Consider the following 27,009-nt stretch of genomic DNA (forward strand, 5'->3'; position numbering starts at 1 on the left):
GTTTTCTCCTCTGCCAGAACTTCGTATTCAGCATCTTCCTCCCCAAGATCTACTTCTAGATCCCCAACATTCACTACACAAAGGACAGAAGTTAGAGAACTTAACCCTACTGGAATTGACAAGAGAATAGGGTTCAAAATTTACCAATCACTTGTCCAGCTTGGACAGCCTGCCCACTTAGGTTGCTTTCCACAGAAGGATCTGAAACAATACAGACAAAACAGAGTGATATCATCTCCCAAAGTACCAAAACTCAAAATGAAAAAGAGGAACTGGCAGTTTACCTTCAATCACTTGGGGATTTATACCCTAAAGCATCTGCATGATGAATTTCTTGGCATCCGGTTCTGCATGGACAATTCCAGCATCCCAATTAGCAAAGAGCACCTTCACAGCAGTGCTTGCATTAGACAGACTAGCAAATCTGGCCTTCGACCAAGCGTCAAAGTCGCCAGAACTGCAGGAATTCGGCTCCCAGGATGGATAGAGAGCATCCACACTGTTGTTTATCTTGTTTATTGCACATCTGCAATTCTTGTGCACCTCTAGATCATCTGCATCTCTCCAGGAGGTACACCTATTGCAACCTTTGTAAAATTTCAGTGGGATCAGCTGGGGGAAACAAATTGTGTAGCATAGAAGTTTGGTTGATAGACTTCTCCACCCAGATGAGAGTTGGGAAGCTTACCCCCACCAAAGGGCAGGTCCCGGGTCAGCATGACACTGATGAACTTCTTCCTGAAGTCAATTATGGCAACTTCATCTTCAGGCTCCATCTCAAAAAGTCTGTATCCAGACTTGAACCAGGGGTAGCTTCTTCGGAGCACCACTTGCCACTACGCAGCAGACCTCTTCGTGTAGCGCCTGAAGAACATTACATATTCTTCAATTGACCTCTTGGGCACCTCTGTTAACATAAGGGGAAGCGCTATGACCTGGTTTTCAGGCAGAACTGTGTCAAGGAACCTCAGTTCTGGGAAGTACACCTGCAGCCATATCTGTATCATCCAGAATGCAGCCGGAGTTGAGATATTCAGGGTGCTATCCAGAGTAGCGCTGTGGAGGTTCTTGTACAAGTGTGCCAGAACTGTGGGACCAAGCCCCACATCCGTGTGATGGTGCAGAGCCTCTGCCAGATGTCTATATTCGAGCAGAATTGCAAAGGAACGGTTTAGAAATACAAACCTGTTCAGCCAATATAGAAGGAACAACATGTGCTGTTGATCCTATCCTTCTCAGAACTGAACTTTTTCAGAAAATTGGAGAATGAGCAGTTTTGGTTGATTACCGCAAAGGAGATGGTGAACGTTTTGGCCATCTTCCCACCATTCTTTCTTCTGTGATAATCTCCGACAGCATCAACATGTCTTCCATGAGGCATGAACCCAACGATTTGGGCCATGTCCAGCAAAGTTGGGGACATTGGACCTAAGCGAAAGTCGAAGGTGTTGCTAGCAGAATTCCAGAAACATAGAGCAGCAGCTAACAGGTTCTTGTCCCTATTCACAGACTGCTTGGACAGAAGAAAGGGGAGGATGAAATCTGATTTTTGCAAGGCTTTTCAACAAAAAAGGGTAAAATTGTATTTTACTTTTCTAATTTAGACAGACCCAATGAATCGGGGCCTCCTCTTTGGCCAAATCCAAAACAAAATTTGAAAACTATGTATCAAAACCCAAAAAAAAAAAACTCTATGTCTCAAATCCTAATTAGTAAGAATTGTTATGTCTAATACCTAATTTTTCTTTTATTTTATAAATATTCATTCAAAGATTATCTCTACAAAAAATTACTTGAATCCAATATCATTTGACCACTCAATTAAATTATTGAAATTTAAGTACTTTCTTGAAGCACCGTATTCATTGATTCTGATGGTTTCAATTAGATGCCTTGATGATTTTCAATTTGCATGATTTTTTGAAAGGATGATCTCTGAATGAAGATGTGAAAAATAGATGGTTTAATATTATAACTAGTTTATACTTTTTATGAACATGAAATGTAAACCAATTATGTAGCACATTTAGGGTGCGGCCGGCACTCTGTAACACACTTTCTGCCTTTATTTGCTTGGCTCTAGCATAGGCATCCCAACTAAGATTGCAAACTCAGAATAATTAAAAAGAGAGATAAAGCTTGAAAAAATCAAGCTATAACAAAATAAATAAAACTTTCACAACAAAGGAGAGATGAAGAGTTCTTATTAAACCAAACCAAACCAGATGAATAGTATCGGATTGGTTCTAATTTGAGGCAAAAACCGGTCCAAACCGAACCGTGCCCACCCCTAGTTCTTACAAAAGAGAGGTAAAAAGCTCTCACAAAAGGATATGTGAAAACTACATAAAAAACCCAAAGAGTCTCTGCGATTTATTCCAAACATAAAGAAACCGCAATAAATATGGTGGTGGAAATCTGACGCTGAAATGCAGGTAGAGATCCAACACCGAAAGGAAGCTACAAAATTAAAATGCAAGGGCAGGACAAACAACCTTAATTAAAGATTAAAGTGCCCAAGAAGAAGATCCTGAGATCCTATCTCACGAACTACCACCACAAAAAGTCAGCTTCTGGGGGCCCTCCAGGCTGGCTTCTCTTTGTAATCTTTTCTTTTCTAAAGAAAAAAAAAACACTAAACTAAGATAGCGGTGATTGGAATCAATACATGGCATTAATTTAAGATAAGCTCAACAGCTACAGGTATGAATCAGACTCAATCAACCTTGCACGCAAGTTCTACTCAATAACAAATTTCCCATAACCTCGAGCAGCCTGAAGAACCTGCCCCAGCTACCAAGTTTCACATTGAGTGAGTACCCACCATAATTATGATCACCTCAGACTTACTATTTATATATAGACAAGGCAAATCGACCGACGTCTTTCATCATGTAGGGCCCAAAAAGGAAAAAGAAGATGGGCAAAAACTAGAGCTGGCAAACGGGTCGTTTTAGCGGGTTCCGGGTCGTTAACGGGTCAACCCGTTTTCTTAACGGGTTGACACGAACACGACCCGTTAAGTTAACGGGTGACAAATACTAGACCCAAACACGACTCGTTACAATTCGCGAATATCCGACACGACCCGTTAACCCGTTAAGAATAAACGAGAAAAAAAAATAAAAAAATCAAAGCACAGCTTCTCTATCTCTACCCCGCTAGCCAACACCTTCTCTGTCCTTTTTCCCCCAAACCCCAACCCTAACCTTTCTTCCCTCTTTCCCTTTACATTTCAATCTTCTCACCCCAAAATAGTATATATCTCTCTCATAAATATATTAAAACCCAACAACAACAAAAAACTGAGGAAAAAAGAAAATTCAATCTGTGGAACTCGACCCAGATACCTCCTCCTTATTCCCTGGCTGACTCTGGTGGCTGGGCTCGTTGGTGGACTCTAGTGGCTGGGCTGACGGAGTCTGTTGAGTGGCGAGAAGCAGAGAAGAAGAGAAGAAGAAAAAAAGGAGAGGAAGAAGAAAAGGAAAAAAAGGAAAGAAGAAAAGGACACGGAAAGAGAAAGCTAAAGCGGAAAAGGTGAATTCACCCAAAAAAAAGAGGAAAAGGTGAAGAAGAAAAGAAAAGAAATTTTGCAAAATTACAAAATTAACCTCCCTAACGGGTGTAACGGGTTCACCCGTTTTCGACCCAACACGACCCGTTAGCTTAACGGGTGGCTAACGGGTTCACCCGTTTTCAACCCGACCCATTAAGCTCAACCCAAATACTGATAATTTCGTGCGAATTCGTGTCGTGTTAACGGGTCGTGTGCAATATTGCCAGGTCTAGCAAAAACCAGCCACTCGTTGAAAGTTAGCTAGCCCACCAGTCCTATAAATAAATAATCTCTCCATTTGTACGAGTGAGCACAAAAAAGATCAAAAACATGACTTCCACGATAGTAGCTCATAATAAGCCTCATGCTGTCTGTGTTCCAATCCCAGTTCAGAGCCATATAAAAGCCATGCTCAAGTTAGCAAAGCTCCTTCACAACAGAGGCTTCCACATAACCTTTATCAACACAGAGTTCAACCACAGGCGCTTTCTTAAGTCTCAAGGCCCCAACTCTCTTGATGGCTTGCCTGATTTTCGGTTCGAAACCATCCCCGATGGCCTTCCGGACTCAGATGAAGGTGCAACGCAAGATGTCACTTTGCTTGCTGAGGCCATTGTACAAGATGTTTTCTTGGCTCCGTTTCGTAACCTCCTCATAAAACTCAAGGACGCAGAAACTTCCAATAATAATCCTCCGGTGACTTGCATTGTTTCCGATGGTTTCATGTCGCCGTTCGCCATCAAAGCTGCCGAAGAATTTGGACTCCCTATTGCACTCTTCTTCACTATTGCTGCATGCAGCTTCATGGGATTTAAACAATTTCGCGCTTTGGTCGAAAAAGGACTTGCACCACTCAAGGGTGAGATTAATTCAGTTTGTCATTCTGTTCTCATAATTTATTTATTTTACGATTTCAAAAAACTCACAAAAAGAAGTGCAGAATGACAAAATGAAAATGAGAATAGCATCGTACCTTATATATGATCGATTATGTAACCGCTTTTTTTAAACATACCTCAAATGGATAGTTTCCCCATTTAGCTAATTATTAATTGGTTGTTAATGTAGATGAGAGCTGCTTAACGAATGGATTCTTGGACGAGGTCATAGATTGGATTCCAGGAATGGAAGGTATACGTTTAAGGAATCTCCCATCCTTCTTTCGAACCACAAATCCGGACGATGTCTTTCTTAACTTTAGCATGGTGGCAACAGATGAAGTTCATAAAGCTGCAGCACTTGTTCTTCTTACATTTGATACTTTGGAAAAAGAAGTTCTGAGTGCACTCTCATCTATGCCTAATATTCCACCTGTTTATACCATTGGCCCTATCGAATTACTTCTCAATCAGATACCAAAAGACCCTTTGAAGAACTCTGTTGGGTACAGTCTATGGAAAGAAGAAACTGAATGCCTCGAATGGCTGAACTCCAAGGCACCAAACTCAGTTGTTTATGTGAACTTTGGGAGCATAACGGTCATGACACCAAATCAACTTGTTGAGTTTGGTTGGGGACTCGCAAATAGCAGGCTTCCTTTCTTCTGGGTAATTAGGCCAGATTTGGTTGTTGGTGAATCAGCGATTTTGCCACCAGAGTTTGTAGCTGAAACAAAAGAAAGAGGTCTAGTAGCAAGTTGGTGCCCACAAGAGCAAGTCCTTAACCACACATCAGTCGGAGGGTTTCTGACGCACAGCGGCTGGAATTCAACCCTTGAGAGTCTAACTGCAGGTGTGCCTATGCTTTGCTGGCCATTTTTTGCTGACCAACAAACTGACTGTTACTATACTTGCAATGAATGGGGCATTGGCATGGAGATTGATAATGATGTCAAGAGAGATGAAGTAGAGAAGCTTATTAAAGAGTTCATGGAGGGAGAGAAGGGTAAGAAAATGAAAAATAAGGCCATGGAGTGGAAGAAACTGGCAGAAGAGGCAACTGGTCCTCATGGTTCTTCATCCACAGGCTTTGACAACCTAGTGAATCAAGTTCTGCTAAGGAAAAGTTAGATGTCATCCATATAAGAGCACCTAATTGGTGAGGCAATAGCTTACCAAGGTGATAGAAAAACATGTACTCTCTTAGACATTACCAAGGCCCCCCTTTTGAATTGGGCAGAACCACACTAAGGGCTACAGTGGGCTTTATTTTTATTTTACTTAAATTTACAATGTAAAAATGGAAGTACCCCATTTGAATTCAAATAAAAATACTAGAAAATTAAATTCCCACCAAATAAAAAAATAAAAAATTAGTGATAGAAACATGTAGTCTCTTATGACATTACCAAGGCAATAGCACATGTTTATTTTAACTCTCTAATAAAAATCACAATAGATGACGTTTAGTGTCAGAACAAATGATAGTCACAAATTAAATTAAAAGTGATGTTAAAGACAATCACTTACGTGAGCAGTTGCATCACATCTTTTAAACTAATATATAACTTTTTAACATTTAGTAATTGATACGTACTGATATTAACAAAATCCTCATCAAATCTACCCTTTATTTTTCTTCCTTTAGTTGTTTGACTGGTAAGATTTTTCTTTTTTAATTTCCCACCAAATAAAAAAATAAAAAATTGGTGATAGCACATGTTTATTTTAACTCTCTAATAAAAATCACAATAGTGTCGGAACAAATTAATCGCTTACGTGAGCAGTTGCATCACATCTTTTAAACTAATATGTAATTTTTTAACATTTAGTAATTGGTACATACCGATAGATGTGCGGTTAAACACTATGGCCAAAAAATAATGATATGGGTGCCGATTAATTCTCTTTTGTCCACTTATACTCCTTTATTTTTTTTAATATTTTTCATAACAACATATAATTTCCAACAAGGAAGTGTAAACACTGAGCATGATATTTGTAATTCAACTTAGCCCACTACATAACGCAAATAAAAAAAAATAAAAAATAAAAAAGCATTCATCAATTTAGCCCAAAGCCCAATTATTTCTAATCCATTCAACTTTTTTTTAAATATAATCAAGAGTCCATACTACAAGAGAGAAGGAAGTTTCTCACACATGTTATCAAATGTCATAGGGTTCGAACTTAAAACCACTGGTGTTGGTCTGCAAATCAAGTGACTTTTTCACTGAGAATATATTTGTATGCTCTCATATTAACAAAATCCTCATCCGCCACCACAAATCTACCCTCTATTTTTCTACCTCTGATGCACCATCGGACTACGCACTCCATTTAGTTGTTTGACTGGTAAGATTTTTCTTCTTCCTTTTTTTCGCTTTTTTAATTTTGACGTTCTCCTACATTTTCTTATCTTGGCGGCGTTCAAGACAAGTAATCGATACTTGTTGTCAATACTTTATAATTTGACTACCCATACCCGAATATGCGTACCCGAAGCAAATAATAAAAATAATAATGCAACATGTATTCAATTTGATCTTGGCCACTCCACCACTTTAAGAGAGATTACATAAGCAACAAACACATACACATAATCTACATAAGCAGTAAACACAAACACAAAATATAATCTTAAGCCAGATGGGTTCCAAGGCAGCAGCTAAAAAACCTCATGTTGTTTGTGTTCCAGCTCCAACTCAAAGTCATATAAAGGCAAACCTCAAATTTGCAAAGCTCCTCCACAATAGAGGTGTTCATGTAGAATAAACTAAAAACTCACGGCAGCTAACTCAAGACAAGCAAACCAAATAACACAGCAAGCAAGTAAAAACTCACAGACACGGAAGAGAATAGAAGGAAGAAGACTCTAGCTTACTGCTAGCCGAGTTCACATTCAATAATAATAGATTTTACTACAACTCTCTCATTACAAAACAAGAGACCAACGTCTCTTTGAGAGACAAACTTTTAGTCAAAAGAGAAAAGTTGCCTAGAGGACATCAACCGACATCATGCCTATTGGGTAAAACAAAATACCCTATTGAGTTAATAAACAAAGCCAAGTCTAGCCGACAGCATGCTCACATGCTTTTACAAAATAATAGATAAAGTAGCTTTGGATTCCTGCTTGGTTTAACTTTCAACAGCCTCCCTTAAACCAAGCTCATCATAACTCTCCATTCCCATCATCTTCTTCAGCTTCATGAACGCATCCATCCTGAGACCCTTTGTAAATATATCTGCAATCTGTTCTCCAGTTGGACAATATTGGACTTCAACCACCTTGTCATTTACCAAATCCCGAATGTAGTGGAACTTCACAGGTATATGTTTAGTCCTCCCATGAAAAACAGGATTCCTTGCCAATGCAATCGCTGAATTATTGTCACAATAAATTGTTGTGGGGCTCTTCTGTTCATGATGAAGGTCACCAAGTAATTGGCGCAACCATACTGCTTGTGTAGCAGAATTTGTGGCTACAATACACTCTGCTTCAGTAGATGAAAGGGCCACAACTTGCTGCTTCTTTGATGACCAAGAAATCATTCCAGAACCTATATGAAATGCATAGCCTGAAGTACTTTTTGCTGTTTCAACATCACCAGCCCAATCACTGTCCGTGTATCCTTCAAGCTTCACAGGACAATTAGCTGAATAGAAAATACCATCACTTTGAGTTCCTTTGACATATCTCAGAATTCTTTTTGCTGCCTGCATATGTAACTGTCTTGGAGTTTCCATAAATCTACTAATTAACCCAACACCAAATGTGATATCTGGCCTAGTAGCAGTCAAATAACGCAAGCTACCAACCAACTGTTTGAAAAATGTTGGATTAACCAAATTTCCAGCTCCATCTCTCTGCAGCTTCAATCTTTCTTGAATTGGAGTTGAAATTGGCTTGCATGACTCCATTCTAAAACGTTTGAGGATGTCACCAGCATACTTTCTTTGAGAAATAAAAGTCCCTTGCTCAGTTTGTTTCACCTCAATACCAAGAAAATAACACATCAATCCCATATCAGTCATCTCAAATTGAGATGCTAAAGCCTCCCTGAATTTTGCAATCAATCTCATATTATTTCCTGTAATTATCAAATCATCCACATACAGATAGACAATAACAACATCCCCTTGCTGATTATTTTTTACATACAAAGTATGTTCATATGGACACCTTTGAAATTTATGTTCCATGAAGTAAGAATCAATTCTGGTGTACCATGCCCTTGGAGCTTGTTTAAGGCCATACAAAGCCTTTTTCAGCTTATACACCATATCAGCTTGCCCTTGTTTCACATAACCTGCTGGTTGCTCAAGATAAACCTCTTCTTCCAAGGTTCCATTCAAAAATGCAGATTTTACATCCATTTGGAATATCTTCCAAGCATTATGGGCAGTAAGAGAAATAACCATTCTAACAGTATCAAGCCTAGCAACAGGAGCAAAAACCTCAAAATAATCAATACCTGGTTTTTGCTTGAAGCCTTTAGCTACTAACCTTGCCTTGAAACGATCCACATCTCCATTCGGCTTGTACTTTGTCTTGTATACCCATTTAACTCCAATAGGTGTCTTTCCTTCAGGAAGAGAAGTAAGCTCCCAAGTGTCATTCTTTTCAATTGCATGAATCTCTTCACCCATTGCTTTAATCCAGTGTTCATGTTCACATGCCTCCTCAAATGATAGAGGATCACAATCTGCATACAGGGCAAAATTCACAATTTCTTCATCTGAGGCAACATTTCCTGTCATTTGATAATCTTGGAAGCGAGATGGCAATCGATGCTCACGTGTTGACCTTCTTGGCTCAACTTCCTGTTGAATTTCTGGTTCATTTACTTGTTGATCATCTCCAAAATGATAATTATCAGCTGCTGGAAAAAATGTTGCAGGTCTGCTTTCATTGAAGGACCAATCCCAAGTTCCTTGCTCATCAAAAGTAACATCCCTGCTGATTATAACCTTCTCTGTCTTTGGATTATAAAGCTTGTAGCTTTTTGTGACTGTGCTGTAGCCAATAAAAATGCATTTTTCTGCCTTCTCATCAAGTTTCTTTCTAATATGATCTGGGACATGAGAATAAGCAATACATCCAAACACACGAAGATGCTGAATATTTGGCTTCCTGCCACTCCAAACTTCATAAGGAGTTCTTCCATTCACACTTCTGCTAGGAGCCCTATTCAAAATATACACAGCACAAGCAACAGCTTTTGCCCAAAAATACTTAGGCAGATTCTTCAATTTCAGCATACACCTCACCATATCCATAATTGTTCTGTTTTTTCTCTCAGCCACACCATTTTGCTGAGGTGTATACCTGGCTGTCAGTTGATGTTTTATCCCATTCTTCTCTAAAAACTCATCACAGACTATGTATTCTTGGCCTCTGTCAGTTCTCAGTACTTTTATCATTTCACCACTTTGTTTCTCAACATAGGCCTTGAATTTCTTGAAAGTGTCACAAGCATCAGATTTGTTCTTTAAGATATACACCCAAGTCTTCCTGCTGAAATCATCAATAAATGTAATGAAATATTTTCCACCACCGTGTGAGGTTGTCTCAACACTACAGAGATCAGAGTGTATCACTTCAAGAGGCCTTTGAGCTCTAAAGGCTTGTCCTTTAGGAAAACTGTCTCTATGCTTTTTACCAAGAACGCAGGTCTCACATAAATCATTAGGCACAGAAATATGAGGCAAACCAAATACCAAATTTTTCTGAGCAAGGAGATTTAAACTGTTAAAATTTAAATGTCCATATCGCATGTGCCATAGCCAGTTATCATCAACCATCATTGAGCTGAAACAAGGTAATTCACAGTAACTGAGATACAATGGAAACAGCCGGTTTGGTGTCATTTTTACCTTTGCTATTAGTCTATGATTGGCAGCATGGATGGTGCAAACTCCATTGACAATTTGGATGTCATATCCTTTCTCTGACAACTGTCCCAAACTCAACAAATTGTGCCGCAAACCAAGAACGTAATAAACATCTGATATGGAATTGGACGAGCCATCCTTTAGCCTGATATTGATTCTCCCTTTTCCTTTGGCTGGAATCTTTGTTTGATCACCAAATGTGATCACAGACTGCACAGACTCATTCAAATCACTGAAAAAATCCTTGTGCCCACACATATGATTACTGCATCCAGTATCCAACAACCACTTGTTTTTCTCATCATCACTTACAGCATTAAAAGCCAGCAACAAAGTTTCTTCATTGCCTTTATCATTTTCTGCAAACTTAGCATGATGCCCCTTATTTTCAAACCTCTGAGAATTGCAAAGCTCCTCCACCATAGAGGTGTTCATGTAACCTTTGTCAACACAGAATTCAACCACAACCGCTTTCTTAAATCTCTTGGACCCAACTCCCTTGACGGGTTGCCCGATTTTCGATTCGAAACTATTCCTGATGGCCTTCCAGCTGGTTCAGATCAAGATGCAACCCAAGATGTCTCTTTGGTTTCTGATTCCATCAACAACAAACCCTTGGCCCTGTTTCGAGACCTCCTTATGAAACTCAAAGACAGAACAACTTCCAACAGTGACATCAATCCTCCAGTGACTTGCATTGTTTCAGATGGTTTCATGCCATTCACAACCACAGCTGCAGAAGAAATTGGAGTTCCTGTAGTGCTTTTGTTTACTATTGCTGCATGCAGCTTCATGGGCTATAAGCAATACCCTGCTTTGGTGGAAAAAGGTCTTGCGCCCCTCAAAGGTGAAATAAATGTTTTTTAAGGAATTATTTGTATGATATTATTTATTAACAAATGAAGCTTTTCTCTAATTAAATCTTACTTTGGGTGTTAATTATGTAGATGAGAGCTGTTTGACAAATGGCTTCTTGGACAAGGAAATAGATTGGATTCCAGGAATGAAAGGTATTCATTTGAGGGATCTACCGACGAATTTTCGAACTACAGATCCCAATGACTTCCTGTTTAACTTGTCCTTGGAATCAATTGAAAGAGTTCGTAAAGCTTCAGCAGTTGTGCTTCATACTTTTGATGCATTGGAGCCAGATGTTTTGAATGCTTTGTCATCTATGTTTCCACTTGTTTATGCCATTGGCCCTGACCAATTACTTCTCAATCAATTACCAGAAGACCCTTTGAAGCATATTGGATACAGTTTATTGAAAGAAGAAACTGAATGCCTTGAATGGCTAAAATCCAAGGCACCAAATTCAGTTGTGTATGTAAATTTTGGCAGCCTAGCAGTCCTGACACCACAACAACTTGTTGAGTTTGGATGGGGACTTGCAAATAGTAAGCTTCCTTTCTTTTGGGTAATTAGGCCTGATTTGGTTGTTAGTGAATCCGCAATTTTGCCACCTGAGTTTGTAGCTGAAACAAAGGAAAGAGGTCTAATAGCAAGTTGGTGCCCACAAGAGCAAGTCCTTAATGACCCATCAGTCGGAGTGTTTTTGACACACGGCGGTTGGAATTCAACCATTGAGAGTTTGTGTGCAGGAGTGCCTATGCTTTGTTGGCCATTTTTTGCAGACCAACAAACAAACTGTTACTATGTTTGCAATGAATGGGGAATTGGCTTGGAGATCAACAATGATGTCAAGAGAGACCAAGTAGAGAAGCTTGTTAAAGAGTTAATGGAAGGAGAGAAGGGTAAGAAAATGAAAAATAAGGTCATGGAGTGGAAGAAAATAGCAGAAGAAGCCACCAGTCAACATGGTTCTTCATCCACAAACTTAGACAATTTAGTGAATCAAGTGATCTTAGGAAAAATCTAGATTATTTTCATTAAAGTTTTAACCCTGCGTACCATTAGGCCTCTCTTCTCTCTCTAGTCTGAAGAGAGAAAAACCCTGTCGTCCCCTCATCCCCTCCCCTACTCCTTTCCCCCTTTCCTCTCCTCTTTTCTTCTCCCCATCTTTCTCCACTCTCCTCCCTCCCTTATACCCGTCCCCTCTGCTTCTCACCCGCCCTTCCTCCTTGTCCCTCCTTTCCTTTTGCTCCTTCCCTCTCTCGCAGTTTTAGGCTGGGATTGTGTGACTGGCTCTTTTGGTTTTTCGGTTTTCTTTTTTGCAGATCCGGAGTTGTCAATTTTCGAGTTGCTTTGGGACCACTTTGCTGCCTCTGTTGGTTGCTTTGCATATCTTTTGTCGACTTTGGTTGCTGCTTTTGATTTCGGGTTTTTTGTTTGCAGTTTGGGTGTTGATTTTAGTGCTTGTTGCAGTGTCTATTTGTATTTTATTTTACTTGTGAGAGTTAAAAGTTGTAATTGCACTTGTAGTTTGGGTGTCTAGGTCGTTTGGCTGTAGGGCGGGTTGTGTTCTATTCTTGATTTATCTAGGCTCTTGGTTTCTTTACCGCATTTTCTTTGGCCATGTGTTGCTATGAGGGAAGATACAATGTTGATGCCGGTGTATTCCCCCTTATCTGGATTAACCTTTGGTGGGCTACTCTGCTTCCACATTTGTATTAACCTTATATGGGTATATGTTTTTGTACTGGCCTTTACAACTAACAACCTTTGTGCTTGATTTATAAATGCAATGAATCGCTTCCTCTTAAAATGAAAAACCCAGATTTTGTTATTCTGTATACACCTTTCCCTTGTTGGTTCTTTAGCAAGATCAAATCTCGTATATGTATAGTGGTCGGAAGATTTAATACATCTCAGTTTAAATAATACTTGGATCTAATAGAGATAGACCTTGTGCGAAAGTTAGCCTATCAATACGCACAAAAAACCAAAAAAAAAAAAAAAAAACCCATATAAAAATGCATGGCACATGTTCATACTTACTTTTTATGTTATCTCCATCACTGCGATTCCACGTACTCAAAACAAAAATCATAGAAAAAGAAAAGGCATGCCACCTCAAGCTGTATTATAATCCCCGAAAATGAGAAGGACGATTTCACTTGGACATTTGTTCCAAAAACCAACAATATATAGGCACCAAGTAACATCTGCATATTAACAGACAAGATCAGAGATAGGCATGGTTTCTATAGAGGTAGCTGATCACTGATCAGAAGCCTCGTGCTTTATGCATCCCATTCCCATATCAAGGCCACATAAGGCCACTCCTCAAGTTTGCAAAGCTCCTACACCATAGAGGTTTCCGAATCACCTTTGTCAATACCAAATACAACCACAGACGCTTTCTTTAAATCTTTAGGCCACGACACCCATGACCGCTTGACAGACTCATTTTGAAACCATCCCAGATGGTCTCCCTCCTTCAGATTCAGATTCAACTCTCCATTAATCATAATTTCTTGGTTCCATTTCGTGCCCTCCTCGCAAAGCTTAATGATACTGCAACTTCCAACAATACCCCTCCTGTGACCAGCATTGTCTCAGATGGTTTCATGAGCTTCTCAATCACAGCTGCGGAAGAACTTGGACTTCCTATTGTGTTGTTCTTTCCTACTGCTTCTTGTGGCTTCATGGGCTTCAAGCATTACCGCGCTCTTGTGGAAAAAGGATTTACACCACTAAAGGGTAAAGGGAGGAGCCAGAAATTAATTAGTAATGTTCTGTTTTTTATTAACTAGTAACATTCTGTTTTTTTAGCTTAACTATAGTAACATTAATCTGTTTTCAATGTTGCAGAGAGTTGATGGAGGGGGAGAAGGGTGAGAAAATGAAGAATAAGGCTAAAGAGTAGAAGAAATTGTTTGGGCTCAAATTTGGCGCACCCAGGCCTAAAGAAGAAAGCCCACGACATTCCCAAGCCGACTGTTCCAAAGCTCTGAGCCCATCAACGCGATCCGACCCTTTAAATTAAACGGATCGAAACAAATAAACACGGCCCAAAACATTAAGAGGCTTGGGAACAATAGGAATCAGAAAAAACTTGGGCCTCGAAGAAATCCAAAATTAGGCTCAAAAGCAAACTAGACTCAAGCTGGCCTTCAAAACGGAACAGTCCCACGTGATCCCTGACTTGGAGGAGTCAATAATTTCGGCTGAAAACTGAAAATAGAACAGGAGCAGGTATAAAAGAAGAAAAAATCTAAAGTAGCTTGTTGCTAGAAGATTAGAACCCGCTTAGTTTATCTAAAGATATTCTGATATTTTGGAGGAATGCCATTTTCGAGGGTAAGCAGACTCTGTTTTTATAAAAAGAGATAAGCGGGAAACAGGAAGCTGTCCAAAAGCTGAGAGCCAGCCATCTCCAAAACTCCAGACTTTTGCAGAAGCAGGTGGAATGGAAGAACAGGCATGGCACTCCATCAAAAATATAGAAGTAGTCACCTCAGGAACTAATCGTTGAGTGTTTACTCGCCAGAAAATGGATAGAACCCCTGTTTATTTCATTTTAAAATTAAAAGATCTTTTGATTATTTGCCGCCCATTCTCAGAGGAACACTTCCTATATATACAAAAGAGGGTAAACAGAGCAACAATCAATCAATCAACCAACCAACCAAAACTCAGTCAAAAGACAAACACTCAAATGATCACTTGATCACAAAAATCCTAAACAAGTTCCAACAGACTTCGAGCCTGAAATATTCAAAAGCTTGCCAACAAGCTTGCAGAATCATCCTGTCTTCTCCCAGCAAAGACAAGTTTAAATCGCTACCTCTGGTTTGAATCCCAGTTCACTAGTCAACAATAACGAGATTTCTCTCGTTACAAATTTGGTTCAGTAAAAGCCAAGCTAAGCAGAGTTTCGAGTTTTCTCAAATATGAAAAACTCAACAAATTTGTGAAGAGCCCTGACTAAGCAGCACAGGTATTACAGCCCATTTCCAGCTCGAGTCCAGCCACTTCTGCCCCTTTCAGACTGGAGAAGTCCCAGTTCTGCCCATCCAAAAGCCTTCTAGGGTTCGAAATAGATTAAAGCTCTGCCAAACTCAAGCTTTGGTATCGATTTGCAGCTGAAGCCTAGCAGTTGAAGTTGTTAAAAGTCCAGTCCAGCACAGGCGTACCCAGTCCAGCCCAGAACAGAGGCAACTATCCAGACAGAAATGGAAACACAGCCCTCTTCTTGTCCTTGTATAGTCAGTTTTTCCCTTTTTGAGTCTTGTAAAAGGGAGTTCTGCCTGAAATTGGTTCAATCTGTCATCTTTCATTCTGGTCAGAACTACCGGTTTTCGTACTGAGAAAAATTGTAAAAGTCCTTACCAGTCTAAGGCATAGAAAAGAACTTACTTGGGAGATATTCCTCATCCAAATTCACAATCGTTTGATCAAAGTTAGTAGCTTGGGGCGCAAGTTATTTTTACCATAAGTCTGTTAGGGTTGAAAAATTGCTAACAGTGGCACGCTCAACACATAAAGAAAGTTAATTCACTGACCAAAACATGGTCTTTGAATTAATGGGGAACTTTGCCCTGTCATCTCAGGAAGTAAATCAAAACGGGTGAACAATTTGGCACGCCCGGTGGGATTTCTCAGTATATACACCCTGCAGTATTTTGAAAGTATATGTATATTGGAAGTTCTAGCCAGAACCCATATCACACGATGGAACGAGACCAAGCAGCTTTCCAAGAAGGACCAGACTCAGAAGAAAGCGACGCTAGACAATCAGCTCATGGCAGTACAGGAAGCAGACGTTCCAGAACTGGTTCCAGGAGGCTGAACCAAATACAGGAAGCCGTGTTCCGACAAGAGGCTACAACACAAAGGAGTCATGAGTCTTTGAACAATATAACAGCCATGATGCAGTGGCAAGTTAACAGGCAGTTCAGAAAAGATCGCGAGGCCGCTATGGCCAGAATTCCAAATCCTGACGCCATAGTGCAACAGTTGGACCTTCCCTACGGTCCTCCACCAGGACTAGCATGGCCATATCAAGAGAATCCTCTTATTGCACAGATAGCTGGAGTACCGGGACCCGAAGAAATCCAAGCTGGACAGAGGGGCGGAGCCCTTCTCGCCCAAGAACACGAGGCCCCAGCCAGGGCAGAAGGTCTTGCACCAGTTCAGGTTCCCCAGAATCGGCCAGAACCGCCTGCACCACAACCTGTGGCCCCACGAGATCAACCACTGCCACTTCTGCCTGAGGCGCCAGCCGTGCCGCCCTACAGACCAAGAAGAATGGACCCCAATCCATTTCCTCCACTAGCAAGGGGCAGGAGAGGCAGAGGGGGAATTAACCCTTTTGCCAACAATGACAGGAACAGACCGGGGGCAAATTGGAGAAACCATCTGGAGATTGAAGAAGAGGAAGAACACAGGGAGGAAGCTCTGCCCCGACCATACAGAATAGAGCACAGGTTTGATAATGATCAGCCAGAACAGGGACGAAATCCACGTCCTGTCAATGCTTTGAATGACATAGGGGCACTACAGAGAATGATCAGAGAAATGATGGAGCCAGAGGCCAGGAGAGGAGAAAGGCCTACCTACAGAAAGCCGTACCCGGCTTACATAGATCAGATTCCTTTACCTGCAGGTTTCAAAGTACCAAACTTCACCTTATTTAACGGAGAAGATCCTCATGCTTCGTCGGTTGAACACATAGGCAGGTTTTCTGTCCAGTGTATAGCCATAGAGAATAATCCTCTGTTAAAGCTAAGGCTTTTTGGGAATTCTCTCTCCGGACAGGCTTTCACCTGGTATACTAGTTTGCCAGCCAATTCTGTTCAGACCTGGGAGCAAATGGAAAACATTTTTCATGACTATTATTTCAGGATCCAGCCAGAAGTCACCATCAGTGATCTTGCCGCTCTTAAGCAAAGCGAAGACGAACCTGCCCAGGATTTCATAACCAGATTCAGGAAGCTCAAGATGAAGTGCCGAATCCCTATGGAAGAAAGACATTTCATTCAGATGGCTCAGACCTCCCTCAAAATTTCGTTAAGAAAAAGATTTGACGGGATGCTGTTCGGAGATCTGGCAGAACTGGCAGACAAAGCATCCAAATATGAGGAACTGCTGAGGGAGGAACAGCAGAAGAGGAACTCTTCCAAAGGCACATACAACAAGTCCCCTTCTTCTTCAATTCATTTGATTGAAGTAAAATCAGAAGAAGACACAAATGGCTCGGAGGAAAGAGAGGTTGCAGTGGCAGAAATGGCAAAGTTAAAGCATCCTATCAGCTGCAAAGCTCTTACAAAGCCACCAAATGACCAGAAGCCGCCACCATTTACAGGAGGATTTGTTCCAAACAAACCAACACAGAACAAGGTTTACTCTTTCGATCTAACCAAGGTCGATGCTCTGTTCGATGAAATGTTGGCGCAAAAGGCAATAGAGATGCCTCACAAGCTGCCCAAACCAGAGGAGCTTAAGGGCAGGCAGTATTGCAGATGGCACAACTCTTGGAATCACTCTACTAACAGTTGTGTCGTGTTCAGAGATGTCATACAGGAAGAAATAACTGCAGGAAGATTGAAACTAGCAGAAAAACCACCTTCAGTCACGACAGATCCGTTTCCCCAACCTCAAGTTAACATGGTCAATTTAAATTGGCCAGAACGGAGGGAAGATGCCAGTTCCAGCAGAAGCAGGAGAACTACAAAGGAGAATTTTCAAAGGCCAAAGGCGACCATCTCGACCGGGATAGTACTATGCAGTAAATGCAAGTGTGAAAGTGAGTTAGAAGTTACTCTGGACAGGCAGAAATAGCCCACGCACAGCGTGTTTGACCGGATTGGAACGTCGCACCAGCAAGGCCTAGCTCCGATTCCTCCCAGAAACAGAGTCAGACAAAGGGATTATCTCAGGCCAGTTCAGCAAAACAGAAGAATGCCAGAACAGCCTAAGGAGGAGATACCAATTAGGATGCCAGGAAATGACAAGCCTTTGGCAACTATCATAGAGGGAAGATGGTATTCCGTCGGAAAAAGCGGCAGACCAACCTTGGAATTAATCAGAACTCAGAAAAGAAGGGTTCAGAGGCAATATTCCACTTTCCTTAGAAACAGGAAGGAGACACAGGTTTTGGCAGAGCCAAAATCTGCCAGAAGAAGAGAAAATCCAGAAGCACTTCCCCAGGCAGAACAGACGGGACATAAATCCCAAAAGCTGATAAAGACAGAATCGTCAGACGAGCCCTCCCTCTGTTCAGCCTCATCCCCAGTCGATCAATCTGAACTTCCACAGGTACAAACTGGAGCCGAGACTGTTCCTGAAGTAGACCAACAAGGCCGAACTGAAGAAAACGAGGAGGAATAGTTGGATTATGAGCCATCTGCGGAGGATGAAACTAGTTTCCTCGAGACAGGAGAACAAGGAGACTGGACAGAGGAGATGGAATACGATGGGGGATTAGATGAAGAAACCGAAGCTTTTGGGGCAGAATTGGAGAACTTGTTGCAAGGTGATCTTGGCATTGACTTGGTATTTATCCTATCAGAGAGATTCAGGGCAGCAGAAGGACAAGGAAGCACTCTAGAGGGAGACGTACTCTCGCAAGAAAGCTTCGAGTGCAGACTGACGGAAGTAGAAGGAGCGCCAGAACAGCAAGTGCCTACTGCCAGAACAGGCGGAACCACCATGAAACCAGTTGCAGAACAGCTTTGTTTCTCCAAACCAACCGGGGAAATGGCCAATCACCTCAGGCCTCTATTCATAACTGCAAACTTTGGAGGCATTCCTGTTTCCAAGGTAATGGTAGATGGAGGCGCAGCCATTAACCTTTTACCACACAGACTGTTAAGTAAAATGGGCAGAACAGAAAAGGATCTAATTCCAACACGTCTGACCGTCACCAACTTTGCCGGGGGCATCACTAAGACTCATGGAATTTTGGACGTGGATGTCATTGTTGGAACCAAAAAGCTGAAAATTGCATTCTTTGTGGTGGACACTACTTCTACTACCTACAATGCATTGCTCGGAAGAGACTGGATTCACCAAAGCCTCTGCGTTCCTTCTACTCTGCATCAGCAGCTAGCTCTTTGGCATGAAGAAGGTTACATGGAGATAGTAGAGGCCGATCCACGGCCATTTCTGCCTTCTGCCATGTGTTTTGAGGCAAGATACTATCACGATGACCTTGGTCCTTTCACTTTCTTTGGAGTCAACCAGAACGGCCGCCCTCATGGTGTCACGGCCCAAAGGCTCATTGAAGACGGTCTGGCCAGTTCTCTAGAAGACTGGAATAGGCCTTTTGTTCTGAACCTCCAGAACTCCGATGTTTAGTCCCAATCAACAGGAAAAGGATCGAGCTGCAACAATCCGATCCATTACAAAAAGATTGTTGATATACTGGGAAGAAAAGAAACTCATTTTGCAGAATCCAGCCATTAATATGGCGGAATTCAGCACGAGAGTATCGAAGAACAGGAAGAGAGTTTACGGGAAGAAATATTGGACTTTGCACCAGCAGCACTAGATGATTCCTTGCCAGAAGTAGAGGATCCATTATAGGAGATTAATCTAGGGACAGAAGAGGATCCAAGACCTACTTTCATCAGCGCACTACTAGAAGAACCACTCAGAAGTGAAATCATCGCACTTTTGCATGAATTCAGAGATTGTTTTGCGTGGCATTATCACGAAATGCCTGGATTGGACAGAAGATTGGTAGAACACAAGCTGCCTATCAAAGAAGGCTACCTTCCAGTCAAACAGGCCAGGAGAAGAATGTCCATGGAGACAGAGCTCAAAGTCAAAGAAGAAATAGAAAGATTGCTCAAGGCAGGATTCATCAGGCCGGCCATTTACACTGACTGGCTAGCCAATATTGTCCCGGTTCTGAAAAGAAAAACAGGGGCAGTAAGAATCTGTGTGGATTACAGGAACCTCAATGAAGCATCCCCCAAGGATGAATATCCTATCCCAATGGCAGACATGCTGGTAGACGGAGCTGCTCACCACCAAATGTTATCTTTCATGGATGGCAACGCAGGATATAATCAGATTATGGTGGCGGAAGAAGACATCCACAAGACAGCCTTCATGTGTCCAGGGCATTTGGGTTCTTTTGAATACACTGTAATGCCGTTTGGCTTAAGAAATGCAGGAGCCACTTACCAAAGAGCAATGAATTCCGTTTTCCATGATACGATAGGACACTCTTTAGAAGTCTATATAGATGATGTGGTGATCAAATCCCCGGAAGCAGAAAAACATGTATCAAATCTGAGAAAGGCATTTTTAAGGATGAGACAGCACAAATTGAAAATGAATCCTAAAAAATGTGTTTTTGGAGTACAGGCAGGGAACTTCTTGGGATTTTTGGTACATCAGAGAGGCATAGAAATTGATAAAAATAAAGCAAAGTCCATCATAGAAGCTCAACCCCCGAAAAACAAGAAAGAGCTGCAAAGTCTTCTAGGAAAAATTAACTTCCTAAGAAGATTCATATCCAATTCCGCAGGAAAAATTCAGCCTTTTTCCTCCTTGTTAAGGTTAAAACAGGAACAGACTTTCAAGTGGGAAGAGCAACACCAGCGAGCTTTTGAAGAAATCAAACATTACCTCTCAAATCCGCCAGTTCTGTCCCCACCAAAGAGGGGCAGACCACTTAAGCTCTATATGTCTGCATCAGAAATATCCGTTGGAAGCTTGTTAGCTCAAGATAACAAGGAAGGAAAGGAACAGGCAGTCTACTATCTGAGCAGAACTCTGACAGAAGTAGAAAGGAATTACTCCGCAATTGAAAGACTTTGTCTGGCTTTGTACTTCACTGCTATAAAACTCAGACACTACATGCTGCCATTTACCACTTATATCATTGCCAAGACAGACCTAATCAAATATATGCTAACAAGGCCAATGTTGAGGGGCAGAATTGGGAAATGGACTCTGGCTTTGACAGAATTTGCTTTCAGGTATGTCCCACAGAAAGCTGTCAAGGGACAAGCTGTAGCAGATTTCCTAGCCGATCATCCAGGAGAAGAAATTGAAAATATGGATTCTTTGGATATAGCAAATGCAGATTTACTGACAAGAGCTCATGTTTGCCTTAACAATCCCATTTATTCGATTCATCTCACACCATGGAAGCTGTATTTTGATGGATCAAAAACTGACTTAACTTCCGGAGCAGGAATTGTTCTAGAAGAACCTTTGGGAGTCAGACATTGTTATTCTTTCCAGTTGGATTTCCAATGCACCAACAACAGAGTTGAATATGAAGCTTTAATCATTGGCCTTGAAATGTTGGTGGAACTGGGAGTCCAGTCTGTGGAAATTTTGGGAGATTCTATGCTTGTTTTGAAACAGATTGCTGGAGAATACAAATGTTTGAACCCTGCTCTAGCTGTCTATTTAGTAGCAGCTAGGAATCTGTTGACAGAATTCAGGGAAGCCACTTGGGAACACATCCCAAGAGAAGAGAACTTCGCAGCCAATGAACTGGCTCAAATAGCTACAGGAATACAAATCCCTGAAGATTGTGTGCAAAGAATTATCAAAGTAGGGAAAAAGAGCCTGCCATCTGTTCTAGCTAGAGGAATGGAAATAGATGTCAATTCTGTCATAATCGCTGAGGATGACTGGAGAACTCCCATCCTAAGGTATTTACAATACCCACTCTTGCCTTCTGAAAAGAGAGTCAGAATCATGGCCCTAAATTATCTTATGTGGAATGAAGATTTGGTCCGAAAAAGCAAGGATGAAGTATTGTTTAGATGCTTGGGGAAGAAAGAATACATGAAGGTCATGGGAGAAACTCATGAAGGGATATGTGGAGCACATCAAGGTGGAAGGAAAATGTGTTGGCTAATCAGAAGGTATGGTTATTTTTGGCCAACCATGATGAAATATTGCATTAACTACTCCAAGGGATGTGAAGCTTGTCAAAGACATGGACCGATCCAGCAGGTTCCTTCGGTTCCCATGAACCCAGTAGTCAAGCCATGGCCATTCAGAGGATGGGCAATGGACCTCATTGGAAAAATTTATCCAGCCAGCAGCCAACAGCATTGTTTCATCATTGTAGCCACGGACTATTTTACCAAGTGGGTGGAAGCCAAGCCTGTTAAGTCTACCACATCTCAAGAAATCATCACTTTCATAAAAGAACAGATCATACAAAGATTCGGCATTCCAGAATCAATCACTACCGACAGGGGATCTTCTTTCATATTCGGAGATATGCTGAACATGGCAGAAGCGTTCAAATTTAAGCTACTCCAATCCACGCCTTACTATGCTCAAGCCAACGGACAGGCAGAATCAAGTAACAAAGTGATAATCAATATTATCAGAAAAATGCTTGAGAAGAATCCAAAGCAATGGCATGAGCAGCTGTCAGAAACCTTATGGGCATATAGAACTTCGAAAAGGGAGGCGACTGGTATGACTCCATATGCTTTGACTTATGGTCACGATGCAATTCTGCCTATGGAGATAGCAGTCCAATCCCTCAGAATTGCCCATCAAAACGAATTGGTTGGAGAAGACTACAACCAAGCCATGTTATTAGAACTGGAAGGGTTGGACGCGAGTAGGATTGATACCCTCAACAAACTCTTAGCAGGAAAACAGGCTGTGTCAAGAGCATACAACAAGAGAGTTAAAAACAAGAGTTTTGAAGAAGGAGAAATAGTCTGGAAAGCAGTTCTGCCCCTCGGAACACATATAGCTGGTTATGGAAAATGGTCACCAACTTGGGAAGGACCTTTCATAATTAACCAAGTCCTAGGATTAGGGGCGTACAGGCTGCAGGATCGAAATGGAGAAGTCCATGCTGCGCCAATCAATGGCAAATGGTTAAAAAAATTCTATCCAACCATGTGGGATTCACAGGCTGTACAGACGGATCCTGGGATAGAAAGGGAACAGCTTGAGACTGTTGTTTGACTTTGTTTTAGCTTTAATTTTGTACAAATATCTTTTTCTAAGTTTTCTTTCAGTTTATCCAGAAAAATCAAAATTGCAAAAATAAATAAACTTCTATTTTTCGAATAGTCACTTTGGTGACTAACCAGCTCATTACAAATCCAATAAAATCCTAAAATCCTAATTTTTTAAGGGTCTCCTGCAGACTAGTCTTCTTAATGGAGAGCTCCTTCTGAAGCAGTACCCCTTGGTGGATTGAAGCCTCTGCAACTTCCAAAGCTGGCCTGGAAGCTGAAACCATGCTCTGCACGAGGAAGGTGGCCTTGGTCTTAGAACTCAGTCTAGCACCCAGTTCGCGCTGTACCTCCCTGCGTTCTGCCAGTTGTTTTTGAAGCTCCTCAATCTGCTCCTCCAGCCTATCTGCAGTAGCCTTGGCCTCTTTGTACCCCGCGACCATCTGATCCAGTTCTGCCTTCTGTTTTGCATAATCAGCCAAGTTGGCATCATAAGTTGTCTTGCAGAGCTCAGAAGTCTCGAAGGTAGGCTTGAGATCCTCATAACGATCGTGAAGGTTGAGCACATCTCTGGCCAGGTTCAGACTTATCTCAAGAATTGGCTTAGGAGCCATGTTCTGCCTATGCAGCAGGTCCAGATCCTTCATCAGTTGTTCAACAGCTTCCCTGTTCCCCTCCAGTTCCAGCTCATTAGACTGCCAGATCTTCACCCTCTCCATCGCCTCATCTGCAGCCTTGAACTTGGCCTTGCTGGGAGTAGAACTGAGTTTCTCCAACCTGTCCAGTTGGGCGTCCAAGTCCATAGCCTCGAACTCAGCCAATTCTGGGTCAGCAAGGGAGGCTGTGATGACTGAAACAGCACGGGATTGGACAGGCATCTGCAAAATCAAAGTGTTGGATTAGAAAAGGGCAGGGATAAAAGAAAAATTCATGACATGATGAATGCTTACGGCTGCGAGAACAGGCTTCAAAGGGCTAATAACCACTGCCACGGCTCCTGCAGTTCCGGGCACTTCCACCTGAAAAGAATAAGATGTAAAAGAAAACAAGGACAGGATAAAGCACGAAGGATGGACAGAGATAAAAGGACAAAGACTTACCATGGCTTCAGAAACAGTAGCAGTTAATTCTGCTTCAGATTCTGGGGTTGCAGCAGGAAGCCCCACCTGCTCCACAGGCCCCGAGGCAGATGGTTCTGCCAGGCTCGCAACCGGAAGTTCTACCCGTCCCACAGGTCCCGATTCTGCCAAAGCCTCCATATGCTCCCCAGACCCTAGCATTGCCTGTTCTGCTTGAGCTGTAACAGAGAGTTCTGCTTGTTCTATAGGCTCGAATGCAGGTTGACTGGTTGAAGCTGCTACAGGAACTTCTACCTGTTCCACTGGCTCTGAAACAGAAGGCACTGGCTGTTCCTCAAATACTGGAGCTGCAGTAGAATGTTCAGCCTCCGTGTATTCAAAGGCGGCCAGTTCTGAGCTAGTCAGCTCTGTCCGGGGAATGGCACGCTGTTGTTGAGCCAAGGCAATGCTCTCTGCGATCACCTCAGCCGGGATCTCCTCCTAAACAGACAAACAGAAATCAGGAGTTAGAAAAGAAAAAGCAGAAAGAGCATGTCTACGAATGACCAGAATTCAGCCCCACCTCTTCGTCGAGATCTTTTCCTTTCTTTTTTGGAGTTTCCACTGCCGTTTCTTGTTGCTCCTCTTTTTCAACAGCCTCAAAAGCTTCTCTCAGCTCATCATCAGTCCCAGAGGCTTCATTCGGATTGGCAGCAAACTCTTCTGTCTCATCAGAATCAATCTCACGCCTCTTCCTAAGTCTTTTAGACCTGGTGCGAGGAGGAGGAGGAGGGCTTTCAGCTGCATAAAAGAAGCAAGGATTAGAAGAAGGAACAAGGCAGAACAGGTCAAAAGGAAGTGGGATCTAAACACAAGGACCCTACCAGAAGTTTCAGGCTGGGCAACGCTGCCCTGAGCAGAAGTGCTCTCTTTCCTTTTCTTTCCAGCAATTGGAGTGGCCACGGCAGACTGTTCTGCCAGATCTTCATCCTCCTCACCAGAAGGAGGCTCTAGGTCCCCAGCAGCAATGACAGAACTGACTATATGAGGAAGAAATTTGAAGTCAGAACTAAACACAGTATAAGGAAATAAAAGGAACAGGGTAGATCGAAGCTTACCAAACATTGCCCCAGCTTGAGCCGTCTGTTCACCAATGATTTTCTTCATGGAGGGGTCTGATACAGGCAGAATTGATTTGTCAAGACAAGTATAAATGACAAAACAAGAATTTGCAGACAGAACGAAGAATTTACCTTCTATGATCTGATCATTGACATCTTGAATAGTCTTAACTGTGAATTTTCTGGCCTCAGCCTCGCCAAACACATTTCCACAGGTCCAGCCCTCAAAAAGCACCCTAACCGCAGCAGCCGAAGCGGGCATCCCTCGAAATCTGGCTTTCCACCAAGCTTCAAAGTCGGCAGAACTGGATGAGTTGAGCTCCCAGGATGGATAAAGACCATCCAGACTGTTATTGATTTTATTAACTGAACAACGAGCATCCTTGTGCACCTCCAGATTATCTGAATCCCTCCAGGACGAGGCTCGATTGCAACTTCGGTAGTATTTGAAAGGGATAACCTGGGGACAGCCAAGCTGTCTTGCACAAAAGTTAGGATGGTATACTTCCGCCCCTAGATGATAACTTGGAGGCCTTCCGCCTCCATGAGGCAGATCCCTCAGCAAGGCTACGCTCAGAAATATCCTCCTGTATTCTGTCCTGGCAGCCTCCTCTTCTGGCTCCTTTTCAAAAAGCCGGTGCCCAGGCTGGAACCAAGGATAGGTTCTTCTGATCACCACTTGCCATTGAGCCGCGGAGCGCTTAAGACAGTGTCTGAACCATATCAGGTATTCATCAATGGAACGCTTGGGCACTTCTGCCGACATCAGAGGGAGAGCCAGAACCTGCTTTTCAGGCAGAACTAGATCAGGAAATCGGAACTCTGGAAAATACTCCTGCAACCAGACCTGGATCATCCAAAATGAGCCAGGAGCAGATAAATTCAGGGGATTCTCCATTGTGGCAGTATGCAGGTTCTTGAAAAGGTGAGCCAGAACTGACGGCCCAAGTCCAACGTCGGTATGGTTGTGTAAGGCTTCTGCCAAATGCCTGTACTCAAGCAGAACAGCAGAAGAACGATTGGGGAACACAAATCTGTTCAGCCAATACATAAGGAATAGCATATGCTGCTGATCCTTGTCCTTCTCCACACTGAATTTCCTCAGAAAAATGGAAAAGGAGCAGTTCTGATTGATAGTAGCAGGAGAGACAGTGAAAGGCTTGGCTAGTTTCTCATGGTTCCTCCTACGATGATAGTCTCCAACAGCATCCACAGGTCGTCCATGGGGCCTGAACCCAAAGATCTGAGCCATGTCCAGCAGAGTTGGCGCCATTGGACCCACCCGGAAATCAAACGTGTTGCTGGCAGAATTCCAGAAACATAGGGCAGCGGCAAGCAGGTTCTCATCCCGGTTGATGGATTGCTTAGACAGAAGAATCGCATCATAAATTCCTGCCCGCCTCCAGTGAGCTCCAAACTTGGGAAGAAGTTTGTCAATCCAGTCCGCCCACTTCACAGGACTATTCCTTACTTCACTGGACGGAAATGAACGGCTTAAATTCTTACTGACCCAAGAGTAGGAAGACAAGGCAGAAGTCCCTTGGTAACATAAGGGTGCTTCGGCATCCTTCTTAATTAACTCTGCTATCTCAGCTGGAACAGAACCAAACCAGCGAGGTCCCAAGGTCAGAGTACTGTCGAACAAATGAAGCACGTTTTCATCCAATTTTTTCTGAACAAAAGGGTGAAGTC

The 27,009-nt window shown here is 42.2% G+C and overlaps 2 protein-coding genes across 2 annotated transcripts; both read left to right on the forward strand.

Moving 5' to 3' along the window:
* Positions 1-3,878: 3,878 nt before the first annotated feature.
* On the forward strand, positions 3,879-5,781 carry LOC110773442 (7-deoxyloganetin glucosyltransferase-like). Its single transcript, XM_021977966.2, has 2 exons — positions 3,879-4,415; positions 4,625-5,781. The coding sequence occupies exons 1-2, from the start codon at positions 3,887-3,889 to the stop codon at positions 5,563-5,565; spliced, it is 1,470 nt and encodes a 489-aa protein (XP_021833658.2). The 5' UTR covers positions 3,879-3,886; the 3' UTR covers positions 5,566-5,781.
* A 1,302-nt stretch (positions 5,782-7,083) lies between these two features.
* Positions 7,084-12,211, forward strand: LOC110773438 (7-deoxyloganetin glucosyltransferase-like). Its single transcript, XM_021977964.2, has 3 exons — positions 7,084-7,192; positions 10,760-11,179; positions 11,280-12,211. Exons 1-3 carry the CDS (start codon positions 7,084-7,086, stop codon positions 12,209-12,211), a joined length of 1,461 nt encoding a protein of 486 aa, XP_021833656.1.
* The last annotated feature ends 14,798 nt before the right edge of the window (positions 12,212-27,009 follow it).

Source organism: Prunus avium, chromosome 3 (assembly GCF_965620075.1).
Source record: "Prunus avium chromosome 3, drPruAviu1.hap1.1, whole genome shotgun sequence".
NCBI classification, from domain to species: Eukaryota; Viridiplantae; Streptophyta; class Magnoliopsida; order Rosales; family Rosaceae; genus Prunus; species Prunus avium.

Coding starts and splice junctions, on each gene's coding strand:
- LOC110773442 (XM_021977966.2), top strand. CDS start 3,887: ATGACTTCCACGATAGTAGCTCATAATAAGCCTCATGCTGTCTGTGTT. Junction 4,416..4,624: donor AGGACTTGCACCACTCAAGG/GTGAGATTAATT, acceptor TTGTTAATGTAG/ATGAGAGCTGCTTAACGAAT.
- LOC110773438 (XM_021977964.2), top strand. CDS start 7,084: ATGGGTTCCAAGGCAGCAGCTAAAAAACCTCATGTTGTTTGTGTTCCA. Junction 7,193..10,759: donor AAAGCTCCTCCACAATAGAG/GTGTTCATGTAG, acceptor TCCACCATAGAG/GTGTTCATGTAACCTTTGTC. Junction 11,180..11,279: donor AGGTCTTGCGCCCCTCAAAG/GTGAAATAAATG, acceptor TTAATTATGTAG/ATGAGAGCTGTTTGACAAAT.